At 38.3% G+C, this 17,148-nt stretch overlaps 1 protein-coding gene across 2 annotated transcripts in view; it reads left to right on the forward strand.

The window, feature by feature from the left end:
* The window catches only part of tbc1d22a (TBC1 domain family member 22A), a 195,610-nt gene that overhangs the window by 25,541 nt on the left and 152,921 nt on the right, over positions 1-17,148 (forward strand). For both annotated transcript variants that reach the window (XM_062982239.1, XM_062982238.1), the window contains exon 2: positions 11,385-11,441. In XM_062982239.1, coding sequence (XP_062838309.1) covers positions 11,385-11,441 — 57 coding nt within the window. The remainder of the gene's footprint in view (positions 1-11,384; positions 11,442-17,148) is intronic.

A 17,148-nucleotide genomic window follows, 5' to 3' on the forward strand; every position in this document is an offset into this window, starting at 1 on the left:
AGTTCTGGTTTTGCAACACTGGAAAGTGGCAAGATACGCTGCCCAAATAAGGCTTCTGATTTCCAAAGTGGAGATTGCTGAGACACTTTTTAGAAGTCCCATCTGCTTCTTCTTGTCAGCTGTCTTGCTAGGAATCTCTATGAGCATTCCTCATTAGGATTTCATAATGAAGTAATAAGATTCTGGGGAAACTATTTGCTATTCTTTCTTCAAGAGGTAATCTTACCAACAGCAGGCTCAAAGGAGTTTTTTTTGTTTTGCTTTGCTGCTAAATCAGCACCAGCTCATGTAAGAGCGCAAATAATTAATCATCTCTTCCATGGTTGGTAGGACTAAAGAGAGAGGTTGTTCCTGGGGTCTTTTTCAGGGTGATGTCTCTTTGTCATACACCTTGCCACCTTTGCTGCCCCACTGCTAACTTTAACAAGGAAAGCACTTATTTCTATAAAATCTCTGTGAGCAGATGTTGATATACTACTGTGCAGTGTTCATGAAGAGTTCAGTCCTCATTGATTTGTCCAGGTTGCAATATCAAGAAGAGGAGAAGAGGAACATCGGACTAACATTAGCTAGGATTGTCAGGTTACAATGTCATAGTGTACATTTACATGTCTCAAATAGCAACGGCTGATACCAGCATTAAAGTATTTCATCATGCTGGCTATGGATGCACCAAAATGAAAAGATTAGCTGACTTCTGTTTAACTGGCAGTGCAGACAAAACATAGCTGAAATGCTGCAGTGCTATTCTTTTGTATCAGTGAGTAAAGTGACAAATGGCAACTGAAATGTGAGGAACCCGCACCTGCTCCCCTAACTGGGAAGTGCCACACCATATGCTTCCTATATGTGGTCAGCGTTTGGAAGTAATGTTTTTGGACCACAGTATCTAGAATTCCCCCAATCACTACCAAATGTTAGAATTAAACACTGAGAAATATGGCATTGACTTTCAGGAACTGTGTTGTGTCTGAAACCATGTTTTACAGGAACATATCAGATGACAAGAAAACCAAACAAGGAAGCAGCTATTGGGAATGATCCCTGGATGTGCTTGTTTACATTTTTGGTCCCAAAGAGAAGAAACAACACTTTCACTTTGCAGTGTCAACTTTGTATCTGTTTCTTCATTTGTATCTGAATGTGGAAATGCATTGCTGGCAAGGGAAGGCATGAATCATATTGGAAGATGAGCATGTGAATAAGTTCCTGACAGTATTAGATCCTATAATTTTGTTGTTAGTGTAGGCAGAGGAGATAGAATTGCCTTCCTGATTTTGCAACAGACAGAATCTGGTCCCGTGTGTGTGTTTGTTCATTCACTCAGTTGTCTCCGACTCTTCGTGACTCACGCCAGAGCTCCTTGTCGGCCATTGCCGCCCCCAGTTCCTTCAAAGTCAAGCCAGTCACTTCAAGGATCCCATCCATCCATCTTGCCCTTGGTTGGCCTCTCTTCCTTTTTCCTTCCATTTTCCCCAGCATCATGATCTTTTCCAAGCTTTCCTGTCTTCTCATGATGTGGCCAAAATACTTCATCTTTGCCTCTAATATCCTTCCCTCCAGTGAGCAGCCAGGCATTATTTCCTGGAGTATGGATGGGTTGGATCTTCTTGTGGTCCAAGGCACAAGGATTTTCCTCCAGCACCAAAGATCAAAAGCATCTATCTTCCTTCGCTCAGTCTTCCTTATGGTCCAGCTCTCACATCCATAGGTTACTATGGGGAATACCATTGATTTAACTATGTGAACCTTCGTTGCCAGTCCCATATTTCTGTTATATGTTGTAGTTTTATGTCCTGGATTAAAGTTAATTCTCTGGAATTAAGGAAAAAATTGTGCCTATGTAGTGGGAAGTTGATATTGCTGAAGATGGCTTTATTATAAGGCAAGGTCAGTCACTGTTTCAAGCATTGGACCAACATTAAAATATCATCTGATTGATGAGGCATGAACTAGCACAGGGCTAGGAAACATACTACCCTTTAAATGTTGAATGGAACTCCCATTGCCTTGAGCTATCACTGCAAATAGTGAGGGACCATGGGTGCTATAATCCAGCAACAGCTGGAAGGCCACATCTTTGCTCTTCTTAATATAGCAGGAAATGCCTCTGTGTATTATAAGAAAGAGCTGCACAGGAACACCTTAAGTGTTTTTGAGGGGAAGCCATGTATTTCTCATAAGTTTTGAACTTATGTCCTTCTGTTGTGCTTTATGTGAATCAGTAGAGTATCTGTTAAATTCTCCAACATAGACACCAATCTATTTTGGACTTCGACATCAAGATGCAGCCAAAACCCCAAATCCTTATCACTGGAAAAGTTAGTTTTTAGAAAGTACATCTGCACTGATTATACTGTCTCATGGGATGGTAGTTGTATTCCAAAAAAATCATTTTTTATAAGTTCTGACCAAAAATAGCTTCTCTGGAGCAATTGTTTCCCTTCCTGGCTACAACAAATGGAAATTGTGCTATACTGCAAGGACAAATACAGAAGGAATGAGACTAAAGTGTTTAATATTTTGCAGACACTTCAGGAAGCAAATGGTGGGTCAGAAAAGAAAAAGAACTAAAGAACAGTGGTATAAAATCCTTATTTGTATTTCGGCTATATCTCACTTCTCTGTTGCACTTTAGAGAAGTTTCTCAAAGATGATGATGAATGACACATTCATATCCTCTGGCTACTTGCAGAATCTCATTTTAATAATCATATATGCTGGAAACAGATTTACAGTACTTCAGTGTCTCACTCGAAAGGATTAATCCTTTGAGCCTTTTCCATTTAGAATGGTTCTGACTTCTGAGATATCCTGGTTGCCCCATCGTTCCTCTGGCAGGAAGCTTAGACTCTCTGGTGGTCTTCTGTCAGTTTTCTAAGGACGTTTCTTGTAATAAAATAAAAAGACCCTGAAGCAATTGTCAGGACCTTCCAAGTGGACTTGAAATTGAATTTTTCTATGATTTAGAAACCAAGCTGATTTTACATTTGCATTCTTTCCAGGCTGTCTTGGCAAGGGTATAAGGAAAGTTACCAAGTATTGTATCTTTCAATTCAGTTGCTGTCCCTCTGATGCTCTCACAAGTTCCATTGCTCACACCACCCCATCAAGCTGAATGCAATGTTTAGGAGCAAAGCAGAAATGAAAACAACGAGGAGCTTAAATAACTGGACCCATTTTTATTGGATTTGCTGTATATTTTCCTTCTCTCTATTGCATTTTGGAAGGGTCATTCTGTGTGCGGGAGGCTTCTTGGTTTCTCTTGAAAGAAAAATGGTCTTGTTCAATACTAGCAATCTGATGAGAAGCTTTTGTTTCCCACTGTGCCAGGGGCTGGTGCCAGTCCCTGAGCAATTGCCTACAATTGTCTTTTTCTTTCTTGGAAACTTGCAAGGCACCTCCTGCCATTGTTTTGGGACCTGCTTTGGTTCAGGGATCACCACTTCATTTGGCCTAGCATTCATTTTTGAGAAATCCTTAAGAATGCATGTTGTGTCATGGGACTTGACACATTCCACACTTTCCTTAGTCTTCCAAAAGAGGGGAAAGTACAGACTTGTGTTGTGGACTGGCTAGTTTCACTCTGATACTAAGAAAGGGAAGATAATAGAATTGATTATAGCTGGTAGCTTCTTTTGCTTTTGCCCTGATTTTTCCCCCAGTAAGCAAAATAAAAAATAAGCCCAACATGGTTATTCTTCTCATACAGTGAGAATGTAACATTCAACAGAGACAAAAGTAAAGTTCTGCCTTTAGGCTTAAAACAAAGTACAAAGGAATAGTATACAAGATAGCTACCTTGGCAGGGCTACAAGCATTGCAAGTTGCACGTAAGTCACAAAGTGATGTGGCTGCAAAAAAAAAGTTCAGGTGATTTTCAGATGAACAAATACAAAACTTTATTTTATATTTGTCTATAGAATTGCAGGCTTTGTAGATGGATGAGGCACTTGAATTATCTGGCTGACAATTCTCAATGCTTGTTTCTAAAATGCAAGTCTCAGGATTCCACAGGTGGTTGATGTGGAATCATACTGCTATAATATAGTGTGGCTGGTGGATTGAAAGTACATAAATGAAAATCCAATAACAATATAAAAAATAAATAAATCACCAGATGAAAATATCAATATTTTAAGAATAGAATTGAATAATGTAAAATTTATTTGTTTATTTATTTACATCACTTTTACCCCGCCTTTCTCCCCGAGGGGAATCAAAGCGGCTTACAATAAATAGGCAAAAATTCAATGCCTAAAAACAATGTAAAAACAACAATTCATATAAAAAAATCTACAAAACAACAATTCATATAAAACAGATACCATTGCAAAATAAAATCACATTATATAAAATTTTAAGCATGTCCAAGATTAGAATCCATTCATCCAGAATCCTCAATAAATCTTTGTACAGGTCATGTAAAGTCCATTTTCTCATTCATTAAAAGCTTGTATGCACAACCATGTCTTTAAGGCTTTCCTGAAGCCTAGGAGAGTTGGTATCTGCCCTATGTTGCTGGGGAGGGTGTTCCACAGCCGAGGAGCCACCACCGAGAAGGTCCTGTCCCTCGTTCCCACCAGCCTTACCTGTGAGGCTGGTGGGACCGAGAGCAGGGCCTCCCCGATGATCTAAGAGTTCTAGAAGGCTCATGGCAAGAAAAAACATGGCAAGAACAACAAAAATGCAGCATACACACCCAGTTAAAGACCTTTCTGCACAGCTGCTTAGTTTACCAAGTGCTTGTTCACTTAAAAAGACTTTACCTCCTGTCAGAAGGAGAGAAGAGAGGAACAAACTTTCCTGCGCTGTCATATAGGATCCCTGTCCTACTGCTGTTTTGGAAGCTGGTGTTACTAACAACTGAAAACCATTAAAAATATAACCTGCTGTAACATGTTGGTGTACATTTAAATACATTTTAAAAGGCTTCCATTTCCAACAGGCCTAAGAGATCCTTCTTGATTGAGTATCTATTGGTTTAACTTCACAGTCCTCTAAAACTTATATTGTATGGCATTCTAAGGGCTCTTCCACACTGCTTCTATATCCCTGGATATATCCCAGATGATCTGCTTATCCCAGGTTATTTGACAATGGGGACTAATATATTCCAGTTTAAAGCAGATCATCTGGGATCAGATCCTGGGATAAAGGGCAGTGTGGAAGGCCCCTAATTTTCACTGCAAGGCTAAAAATAAAGAGGCATGTAAAAAAAGATCTATAGGAACAGTTATAGTCTATGGTTGGTCCATTTCCTTTTTTGTTATCTTCCAGTATCTTGCACATAGTTTCTGTAGCATTTAAGAGAAAAGACTGCTCTGTTGAAGTAATGCTCTTTAGACCGTAATGGGCTGCTATCGGCTGCCATTCAAAATTATATGTCAGCCATGTCACTTATCCATTGCAACATTAAGAGTAGAATCACGAATCCTTTCCATGAAAAAACATTCCATCAACTATGAACATGAACTGTGCTGTGCTTTTCAGGGACCATATTTTGGGGAAATTATCTGCATTGATTATGTAAGGCGGAAACATGGAGCATTAACAAGTATTTGGCTCAAGGACAGATCTTGTTTAAAGGCTCATTCTCACTAGATTTTCCCTGTCTCACTTTTAAGAAAGGTAGAGTAAATCCTGGACAATTGGCTGGTGGGTAGGACAGGGCCGGAAGTGTCCTTGCTTTCACTTTTGTAGTGTATTTATGTTGTCTCCCTCACTCAGAAGTAGCAACATTGCTGCATTTTGGAAAAACTCTTAGGTTTGTGCATTAGGGGAATTCTGCAGCTATTACCCCACTTCAGAAGATTGTCTTCAAAACATATGCCAGAAGAAAATCTCAAAGCATCCAGCATCTTCTTCCAGGAGAGTTGGGACTTTGATGTTGGAAATTGCCGAAATACTTCTGTCTGTCTGTCTGTCTTGTATGTCTAAAACAGCATTGAATGTTTGCTGTGTATGTTTGCATTGCGATCCACCCTGAGTACACATCGGGGTGAGAAGGGCAGAATATAAATACTGTAAATAAATAAACAAACAAAGCGTTTAGAAACAACAAAATGATTGTATTTTACACCCACAATTTGCTGTAATATGGTCTGCTGCTTGGGGCTGGGTTGAAATTTGTTTGAGGTTTCTGTGCAGCACTATTTTGGGAAATTTACTCTGGGATTAACAATTCTTAACAACAATTCTGGGATCAACAATTCCTACCCTTAACTTATAGCACTAGGACCTGTTTTGCTTCCCCATTTTCTTTTGTATCACCTAGTCTGATGAAGCATTTGCAGAATACAGAAGCTTGCATTGTAGTTGGTTCTGATAAAGGTATTATCCAGATGGGTCTTGATAATACAAATGGCTATCTTTAAAAGAGTTTTCCAAGGTTTTAAATTTATTTTGTGGGGAAGATTTATTCCCTTGGATACCTTCTCACATACTTAAGTTAAAAACAATAAAGGAGCAACAGATTTCTTTTAAGGAACGGGAAATGAGAAACCACATCTGTGCCCATCTTCCTGGATATAGGCCTGCCAATCATCTCTAATATTTTAGCCCATATGAACTATTTTATGTCATGACCCACAATAAAGGTATTTAATGAATGGGATCCATATGGACAAACCACACAATTTACACAAGGCTCAGTACATAATGTGACAGCCTTCTTGCATTGATATCATCACAAATCAAAATGCAATGTATTTTATGAAAGTAGAATATACAGAATGAATATTTTATGTATTATTCTTTTACTGTCACTGTTTGCTGTCAAATGCAGTTCAGGTCTTTGTGGATAGTGACACCTCCGGACTTAATTTCAATTTATCTAGTAAGACTCTATAACGATTTGTTCATGACCTTGTCACTCACTCTTAGTTACCTTCCCGCTTCTGTTACTGGAGGCAGTTCATATTTCATTAAACCTCTTGAATAACTCCTGTGAATCTGCTAATCTCAAAGGTCAGTAAACATTACAGTGAACCAAAGAGCCATAACAATAACTGAATATTCTGCTTGAAGGACAAAGGTGTAAACCACTGGATTTAACTTGAGTTAGGTGAAAATACATACTCCAGTACTTTATTCTGTCTTAGGGCCCTTCCACACAGCCCTATATCCCAGAATATTTATTTGCTTTGAACTAGAATATATGACACTGTGGACTCAGATAACCCAGTACAAAGCTGATACTGTGGGATTTTCTGCCTTAATATTCTGGGATATTGGGCTGTCTGGGAGGATCCTTAGAGTCTCTTTCAGAAGAGACTCTGGCATATGAACTCCTCACCAGTTTGCCCTTTCCCTCCAATACTCCAAAACAATTTTATTCTGGCAAAATTGTACTAATTCATCATACTTTTAGGCTACCTAATAACCACAGTTCCCTGGCTGGTTTATAAGTTTTTTTTACTAACATAGCAAATAAAATTACACACAGTAAGAGCAGGAGAGAAATAGGAACATGGCATCATGCTACAAAACCACAGTGGAGCCATCAGCAAAGAAAATTCAAAAATGTAAAGAGGCCTAAGAGGGCTAGACTGATTATTTTTAAATGCCTGAATGAATAAAATGAAATGACCAAAGGTCCATCAGTACACTTCTTTGGATGGAATTCCATCAACAAGATGGGGCAACTGGAAGGGCCCTTTGAATACCCAAATTTTTACAATAGTGGAGACAGGCATTAAAAATGGGTGTCACCTAGAATTTTTACATTTGTTATATTTTATCTCTTGGTAACATTGTGTACCCCTTTTCTTTGTAGGCTACACTGTATTTCTAAACGTTCAGCTGAAATTTGAAGCTATTGCAATGCTAGAAATATTATGACTTCAAGAAAATTAAATCTGTGGGTGGCATCATTCTTGTTGAGGGAAGGATTGTCTTAATCTGAAGCACCCAAACTGTATAGCTGCTACACTCCAGCTGCCAGTTTTCAGGAAAGACAGAAAGAGCCATAACCAGTGGGAATTGATAATGGTGCCATTTCCCAGGATATTGGATTAAGCCCCCTCCCCAATCCCCATCCTCCCCACACACTACCTATCCTGCATGTTAACTAGCTAAGAAACACAGTCTTAGACTGGTATCACCCAATAATCAATACAGAGCAGTCCGAGAGCCACATTTAATTGCCGCTTTTCTATTTAGGAAAGCCAGCTGACGGGGTTTTTTTTTCATCCGGAGAGTAGATACAAGTTTCTTCTTTTGTTTTGCTTGGTTGCATGCTGCAAGTCGCAGCATCACAACCAGACACAGTGAAGACATCTGCCCTTGTGCTTTGCTACTCTGCTGCTGAGTACACATGCCCAGTGTGGAACACATCTCACCACGTTAAAACAATGGATGTGGCTCTTAATGAGCAATGCCGCATTATCAGAGGATGTATACACCCCACACCACTGGAAAAATTATACTGTTTAGCTGGTATTGCACCACCTGACATCCACCAGGAAGTAGCAGCCAACAAAGAAAGGACCAGGGTAGTGACATCTCTGGCCCATCCCCTATTCGGATATCAGCCAGCACGCCAACGCCTTAAATCAAGAAATAGCTTTCTAAGATCTACAGAGATACTTGCAGGTACACGTCAGCAAGTGAGAGTCCAAAAGTGGCAGGCCAAAACCCGGAATCTCAAGCTATGGCTGATATTGAATGAGAAATTCCCTCCTAGGCATACAGGAGACTGGGTGACTTGGAAGGTGCTGAACAGACTGTGCTCTGGCACCACGAGATGCAGAGCCAACCTTAAGAAATGGGGCCACAAAGTGGAGTCCGACATGCAAGTGCGGAGAAGAGCAAACCACAGACAATTACAATGCATTCTGAGCCCTGCCAAATGCATAATGGAGGACCTTCTTACAACACCAGAGGCACTCCAAGTGGTCAGCTACCGGGCAAAGGACATTTAGTATAATGCCAAATGTTAACCTTGTTTGTGTTTTTAAATACATTACAACTGTACTCTTGGTTTGCTTCTGACACGATAAATTCATTTTGTGTCATTCATTGTTTTCTTGTAGTGGTGTATGTATGTATGTGTGTGTGTGTGTGTGTGTGTGTGTGTGTGTATATATGTGTGTGTGTGTGTGTGTGTGTGTGTGTGTGTGTATATATATATATATATATATATATATATATATATATCTTCTACTATACTCTTTAAAATACATGATCATCATCATATACAAATTTAAAGATCATTTTTTAAACAGTTTTCTCAGTAATCAGAATAAAATATGACACTGTTGTGCATTGTTGCTCCTCTCATCATACATATGTGCTAGTGGTAGGAGTCAAGCATTACCAGGAAGCTGTGGGGAGCCAAAAACCAGCCACAGAACAAATCTCTCAGCAAAGACCCCAATTGGGACTTTTACTGGTCGGAATTCAAACTGTTCTCAACAAATAGGATTTACGGATACTGATTGGATGATTTTGAACTCCACCAGCTATGCTGTCTCTTGAGATTGGTCATAGATGACAGCTGATAATCAGGCAGGTAATGGGAAAAGGAATAGTTTTGGGGTGCCAGGATGGCAGGACTCTGCATTCTGAGATCAAGATAGGGAACAGAGGAAGATTAAATCCTGGAAAGTTCAACCTCAGAGGAGAAGAACCAGTGCTCATGTTGTTTATGGCATCTATCTAGTTCCTAGCACTCTAGACTGTTTTTGTTTTTGTTTGGGGAAATAAGAGCAATGAAATAATGGGACAATGGAAGGTGTTGGGGTGGTAAGAAGCTTTTCTGGAAACACAACATCTCTTAGGTTCCAATCAAGTAAATGACGGGAGAGAATTGAAAAAGGGCAGTTAAGAGGAGTGTATAGAGAGTGTGCATGTGTGTGATGCTAGCTTTCAATAAGGCCAAAACCCTTCATAGAGTTGTTTTGGTGTACACCGCAAAACTGCAGAGAAAATTCCTAGTAAACATACATAGTTATGGCATGTAGTGCCACCATTTTTTGTGATGACTTCCAAACAAATTGGAAGACTGATCTACCAAGAATTATGGCTGTCATTAGCAATGATGGTTATTAATTTTGTTGTTGCTTCCAGAGTACAGTAGAGTCTCACTTATCCAACCTTCACTTATCCAACATTCTGTATTATCCAATACAGCCTGCCTTTTAGTAGTCAGTGTTTTTGTTGTCAATATTTTCAATACATTGTGATGTTTTGGTGCTAAATTCGTAAATACAGTAATTACTACATAACATTACCGTGTATTGAATTGCTTTTTCTGTCAATTTGTTGTAAAAAAAGGTGTTTTGGTGCTTAATTTGTAAAATCATAACATAATTTGACGTTTAATAGGCTTTTCCTTAATCCCTCCTTATTATCCAACATTTTCACTTATCCAACATTCTGTCGGCCCGTTTATGTCGGATAAGCGAGACTCTACTGTAATTTGTTACCCTTTTCATTTTCAGCAAAGTAGGTATTCACCAACCACCCTCCCCATACAAAGGCAAGGGCTATGAAAACAGTATCTTATGTAGGGTTGTTTAGTGATTTCAAGGCAGAAATTTTAAGTGCTTCTCTGCTTTTTACCACTACTTTGTGATGATTCAATGGAGGTTTCACTTTCAGAGACATACCTGTTGAAATGAGAAGCTGTAGCTATATTTCCTGGAAGCTTCTGGTTAATCTCTGTTGGGAAAGATTTTGAACATTGTTCCTTGTTTTCATACATAGTTTGCTCTGTTTTTATATATAAACCTTGTTTGCACAAATACCATAGCAGGAGAGGAATAATCCAGCATGAGGTAAAATAACAGTACAAGTTGAGTACCCCTTGTATAAAATTCTTGGAACCAAAAGTGTTTTGGATTTTGATTTTCCTCAGATCTTGGAATACTTGCATTTGCCTATACATTCATAATCTTGGAGGTGAGACCCAAATCTGAATGCTAAATTCGTTTATGTTTCATGCACACCTTATACACATAGTTTGAAGGCCATTTTATGAAATATTTGTTACAATTTTGTGCATGAAACAAAATTTGTGTACATTGAACCATCAAAAAGCAAAGGACTCACTGTCTCAGCCAGTCAGATTTTGGAGTATTTTGGATTTCAAAATTCTCCCCTTTCTGGATATTAAGAGCACTATCTGCTGTTTCTGGATATTGAGAGCACCACTGGATTCTCAGGAGAGATGTAACTAGTCTCACCTGCATTGGGAGGGACTTCCACAGGTACGATGTTGTGATGAGTACCAGCAGCCCAGCTTCACAGAGGAATCCATGGAGTGTCTTAGATTTCAGGCAGTCACTGTGTGGGGAAGGCATGTTCTAGATATTCTGATCCCAAATTATTTGGGATTGCACTATAATTGTACTAAACATTTTTCTCCTTCTCTTTTTTAGTATTCAACATGTATATGGAGCTCAGCATCCTCCTTTCGACCCGCTGTTGCATGGAACGTAAGTTTTTAAAAATGCCCAAGGCTTGGAGAACTCTCGTTTAACATTTCCCTGTTCCTGTTTATTTCATGAAATAATGCTTAATTGTTTTTCTTTTCTGATTCTTACCATGTCACTCTATTTCTCCTTATTCCTCTCCTAGTCCTGTCTTTCTGAATAATGTGGCAGGAAAAAGGTACAGTTAGCTGGGATTTTCCCCTTAAAAATGAGACTCAAGCCATATGTTTGATATCATAATGTTTCGGCAGGCCTTTGGAGATACAGTCATTAATTAATCAGCCCCAGAGGGTTTTTAATAATCTATCCCGTTTTTATTACGATTTTACCATTTACCATTTATGTGTTTTAAATACAATTTTTTATCCTGTATTTTTGTTTTAATTGATATATTGTATTACTGTTTTATCTTTTTAAAGTGTGATTTGTATTATGTTGCCTGTGATTTGTATTATGTTGTTTGGGCCTCTGCCCCATGTAAGCCGCCCTGAGTCCCCGCAGGGAGATGGTGGCGGGGTATAAAGTTTCATTTATTTATTTATTTATTTATTTATAATAACAACTATTAAGTCTACATCGGAAGTTTTTGATGCAATTTAATTTTAAATCGATATGAAATATTATTGTAACTGTTATATATATGTTTGATATTGTAAGTCTCCCTGAGTCCCCATACTGGGTGAGTAGAGCAGGGTAGAAATGCCGTAATATATAAATAAATAAATAAATAAAAGAAACAGTTATGGAAATAATTGTCTATGGATATCAGATTTATTTATTTATTTTGTGTCAAAAGCATTGCATAAATAAATAAGTCTAAAACTGATAAAATAAAGGGATCACAAGCAGCTAAATAGTTCTAGACCAAAAACGGGCAACAGCGACAGCATTGTTTGTAGCTTTAAAAAGTTATTTCTCTGTACAAATGCAGGGCATTGTGGGCAAGCATAAAGATGCTGAGTTGTTTTTTCTGCTCCACAATCGCACAAGGTGGAAGATTCTTATAGATAAAGGTAAAGGTTTCCCCTGATGTTAAGTCTAGTCGTGAACGACTCTGGGGGTTGAAGAGCCAGCGTTGTCCATAGACATCTCCAGGTCATGTGGCTGGCATGACTGCATGGAGTGCCATTATCTTCCCGCCGGAGAGGTACCTATTGATCTACTCACATTGGCATGTTTTCGAACTGCTAGGTTGGCAGGAGCTGGGGCTAACAGCGGGCACTCATTCCACTCCCGGAATTTGAACCTGTGACCTTTTGGTCCGCAAGTGCAGCAGCTCAGCGCTTTAACACACTGTGCCACCAGGGGCCCAGTGCCATTTTGCCCGGTTGTCTTTTGATCTGCCCACTCCACTTCTGAGCCTGTTCAGGGACTTCCAAGAGCTCCATTTCTTTACACTGCCGAAACAGAGCTACATTGAGTGCTGGAAGTTGCCTCGTTTCATGTGATGGATTCTATGGGACTCCTTTTCAGAAGCGTAGAAAAATGGGGAGAAGATGTAGAGGAGACGGCATCTAATGAGGTCATATGTGACTCAGTTCAAGTTTTCTACCTTAATAATTTCAGTTAACAGGCATTTAGAAAATGATCTGTTTTCATTATCTTTTTGTGTGCTGATTGTCAATTATTTTGGGAACAATAATTATTATGATTACATCCTTACATAATACTGATTGAAAGTTCCTGCTTTTAATGTGTTTTACTGTGAATGAGCAGAATGCTGCTGCTTGCTATCTATTGGTGACTAGTGATGTTGTGTATCTGAATCTGAGTTCCTTGATTGCTGCTTTTAAAGAAACAAGGATTATACAACAGCAAAAGAAAAAAAACCCCACACTATATAAAGTTAATAGTATCAGATGCAAGATTTCTATAAGCTTTCACAAGAACTCAATTAAGAATACTGTATGCATTGTCAGACGTATAAGAAAGGTGGAGTCCTGCTGGTAAACTGCTAGTCGGATTCACTAGCCTTTGAACGCTTTGTGCAGGATTTTGAAGCCAAACAGAGAAAGTTGTCATTGTTAGCAAAGAAAGGTGCTGGCATAGAACAGCCTGGTTTTTCAGCACCTAGCCTCTAGATAGATTCTCAAAGCCAGGATGTTTTGGGAGGCAATTTTCCAAGAAGTACCTGGCATAGAGGGCCACCCCAAAAGCCAAGCATTGAATAAAAATACTGTTTGAAGCTAGCAGCTTCAAATGAGCAGTTGGCAAAGCTCCTAAGGTTGCTGGTCCATTTCTGGACCCAATTCTAGTGCAGGTTATGACTCCAAAGATCCTAGATGATGTGTGGACCAGGCTGTCTAAGGATTATACCTCCTTCTGTGACTCCATTAGAGCTCTAAGGTCTTCATGTGAAATTTGTTTGGGGAGAACAAGGAAAAGTTCTTCTTAGTGGCTGCTACCTAGTTTTGGAAGTCCCTCTTGGAAGTCTCCTTTCGCTGATAAGTCAAAGCTTTCTTATGCCACCAAGCTTTGAGAAACTGACTGGGATACACTTTTCAATGGGGTGTTCTCCTATTTTTGTTTGTTTATGGTTTTTAAAATAAATTTAAGTGGTTTTAATGTTATTATTTATGTATCTTTCAAATAACATTTATAGTTATACTTTTTATTGACTTTTTTCATAGAATCCTAGAGTTGGAAGAGACTGCAAGGGCTGTCCAGTTCAACCCCCTATATTGTTTTTGATGTGTTGTAAGCAGCCTTGAGTCCCATTGTCAGAACAAAGGGAGGATATAAAAAATTAAATAATTCACAAAATGATTTTGATTTTTGTTAAAGGCGGAAATATCTGCAACAAAAGGCTTATTTACCCCAACCTCCAGAAATTTTGAGGAAAGGTTTTTCAGATCTGCATTGGAAAAGGAGGAGTGACATTTCACAGCTCTTTACCAATGCTATGTGATTATAGAACAAGTAGATTCCAATTATAACGCCATTGAGTTGCCTACCAGGAATTTCAAATTAGTCTTTTCTCTATTGATGCCCAACATTGCTCATGCTTTTCATTCAACAGAACTGGTTTGAGCAGATGCAAATTGAGAAATAGCAGCAAGAGAATTATCCAAAAGATTTAGTTTTCATCATCTTGAGCAGAGAACTCATTTTTAAGATGTCAAAATATTACCTGTAAATATAATTTGAAGACCTGATATAGGGATGAAACCTCTTCTTGTTTAGAGTAGAACTGACAATTAAACCATAAAATAATTTAAACCATAAACCTTGTGCACATTTGAGTCAATTTAGTTAGGTCCCAAAGGCTTTAATGAAAAAATGTATTGGTTGGTGCTAGAATGACAGCTGTTTTGGTGCCAATCCATGTAAGAGATGAATTTTCAGTGTTACAGTAGAAAAGGCCCTCTTCTTTGTCCATCTTGTCTCTACCAGTGGAGGGCATTGTCAATAGACTGTAGTTCTTCATACAAGCTTCTTCAAATACCAAGATTACATGCTCTTTAGGTTTTTAAATGTTATCACCAACATCTTGGATTGAGACTGAAACATGTTGACATTTGGATGTTGAAGCCAAATCTTTGCCATTTTCACAAGATCTGTAGGACAGATATTCACTCTTTTTTCAGTTTAGTAATAACATACTTTTCAGTGAATTGCAGTAGCTCTTCAATGATACTACTGTATAATAAATGATGCATTCTAAATATGCTTTCTGGCAAACAGAATTTGTATGTTTGGTATGTTGTTGGTCATGCAGAACGAAGGGTTTTTTTTGTCTCAACCTGTTAATTTAACTCTCTTTCCCATGCATTACGTTCTTTCTGAGTGGATTTTATCCTCTGTAGCTATTAAGTTATCAGGACTAGAATCTGAAACTGATGTTGATAGTTAAGTGATCTTCTCCTCCCTCTTTCCTTTCCCATAAGGATACCATTATTTTATGAAGACACTTTGATTTCATGGCTGTAATATAGGGCAATATACTTATGTTATACATTAACCTTCGTTTTAACATCACTTCATATCACTTGCTACTTTAAACCGTTTGAAGAACAACATATCTAGCTTTTGCCTTCTCATCTTCAAATTAGATAACCTGCTAGTACTTATAGAATAAAATGATCTCTCGAAGCCCCTGTAAAACAACTTCTTATCCTAATAAAAGTAGCAGCAGTATTGTGTGCAGAGAAGAAACTGTTCTTGAACAACATGTTGAAAGCCACTTCAGCTGGTGTTGTTCCGGGGAGTTAAAGTAAGAGGTTCCTTCAGTTTTCTTCTCTCACTCTTTTGCAACTTGATGGGTTTAAAGAAATCTTAGAAACATTCAGAAAATAAAATAAAGCATGTGTGTGTGCCTTCAAGTCTCCTGTTGACTTATGGCAACTCCATGAATTTCACAGGATTTTCATAGGCAAGGAATACTAAGAGGTGGTTTCGATAGTTTCCCCCTCTGAAATGTCGTCTACATCACGTAGTGTTCATTGTTGGTCTCCCATTCAAGCACTAAAAAGATTTAGCCTTCAGGATCAATAAGATCTGGTGCCTTAAGGGCATATGGCTATTCATTATAAAACACCCAGAAAGCTGGAGCCGGATCCCTGATATCTGTACCTGTTTGATATATGTGCCACATTCCCACTTCACATATTTAGATTTTTTTTACTATATTTTATATGTGCCTCCAAAATGCATAGAGTAATCCATGCAGATGTCTCATCTTCCCTGAATACATGTCTTTGTGATTAATCCTATACAATGTTTTCTGAGAAATCTCCTTAAAATATTCTTTGTGTATTTTTAAATCCTCTCCTGTGTGCTGCTTCTGTCAGATCCAAAACATTTTGATTCATATATTAGATTCTTCAGAAGAAGAAGAACGGGATACGTTGTTTACATATCACAGTCAAGATTGGCATGCATGCTTACTTGGGACACAGCAGGTTGAACTTGAAAGTAAATTATAAATAGGGCAGACCTGTTAAGTATTTTGAAATAAAATTCAGTTAGTAGCTTAAAGTGAACAGGATTACACTTGTTTCTCTGAATGTTCTCTGGCAGTCTTTTGAGATAAGCATGCTCCTTCAGCTTTACAATCTTTGCAATTCAAACCATTTACAAGAAAGGTTTATATGCTCTTTAAAAGTAAATAGCTTACGGTTTCCTTTACCTACTCAGGCAAACACAGACAACACAGTGGTCATTTTTACTGTACAAGTTGAAGAAACAATGTATTGGCAGGTTATGAAACATCAATTCTATGGATGCTAAGGGAAGCAGTAAAGAACTAACAAACACCATTTGACCTACATACCTTCCTCCTCCAGTCTTCGCCTACCTCATAAAACCTGCTCTATTTTCGTGCCTTTATTCCATTAGCAAATCTTTCCTTATAACTTGACAGGGGCTCACATATGTGACATTCTCCTGTACAAGTGGATTTGGTCAATTCAATTAATTTTTTTAGGATTTGCATAGAAAGTATCAGAAGATTGGGCTCAGTCTTGAATAAGCATTATGTGGTGTTATATGGAAGTGGAAAGGGCATTAGTAATATCAGAGTTTGAATGGAACAATTTTGTATGGAGTTGATGATAAAAACCAGAATGAAGTATTCTATGTCAAGCATTTCTGGAAAACAGATTAAGCTTCTAATAATACTATTCTCATTTCAGTGTCTATTGAGCAACTAATTTGATCCTTGACTTTGAACTCCAGTTTTATCTGCTAAGTGATAGTGGCAGGCTAAAGT

Source organism: Anolis carolinensis, chromosome 5 (assembly GCF_035594765.1).
Source record: "Anolis carolinensis isolate JA03-04 chromosome 5, rAnoCar3.1.pri, whole genome shotgun sequence".
Lineage (NCBI taxonomy): Eukaryota > Metazoa > Chordata > Lepidosauria > Squamata > Dactyloidae > Anolis > Anolis carolinensis.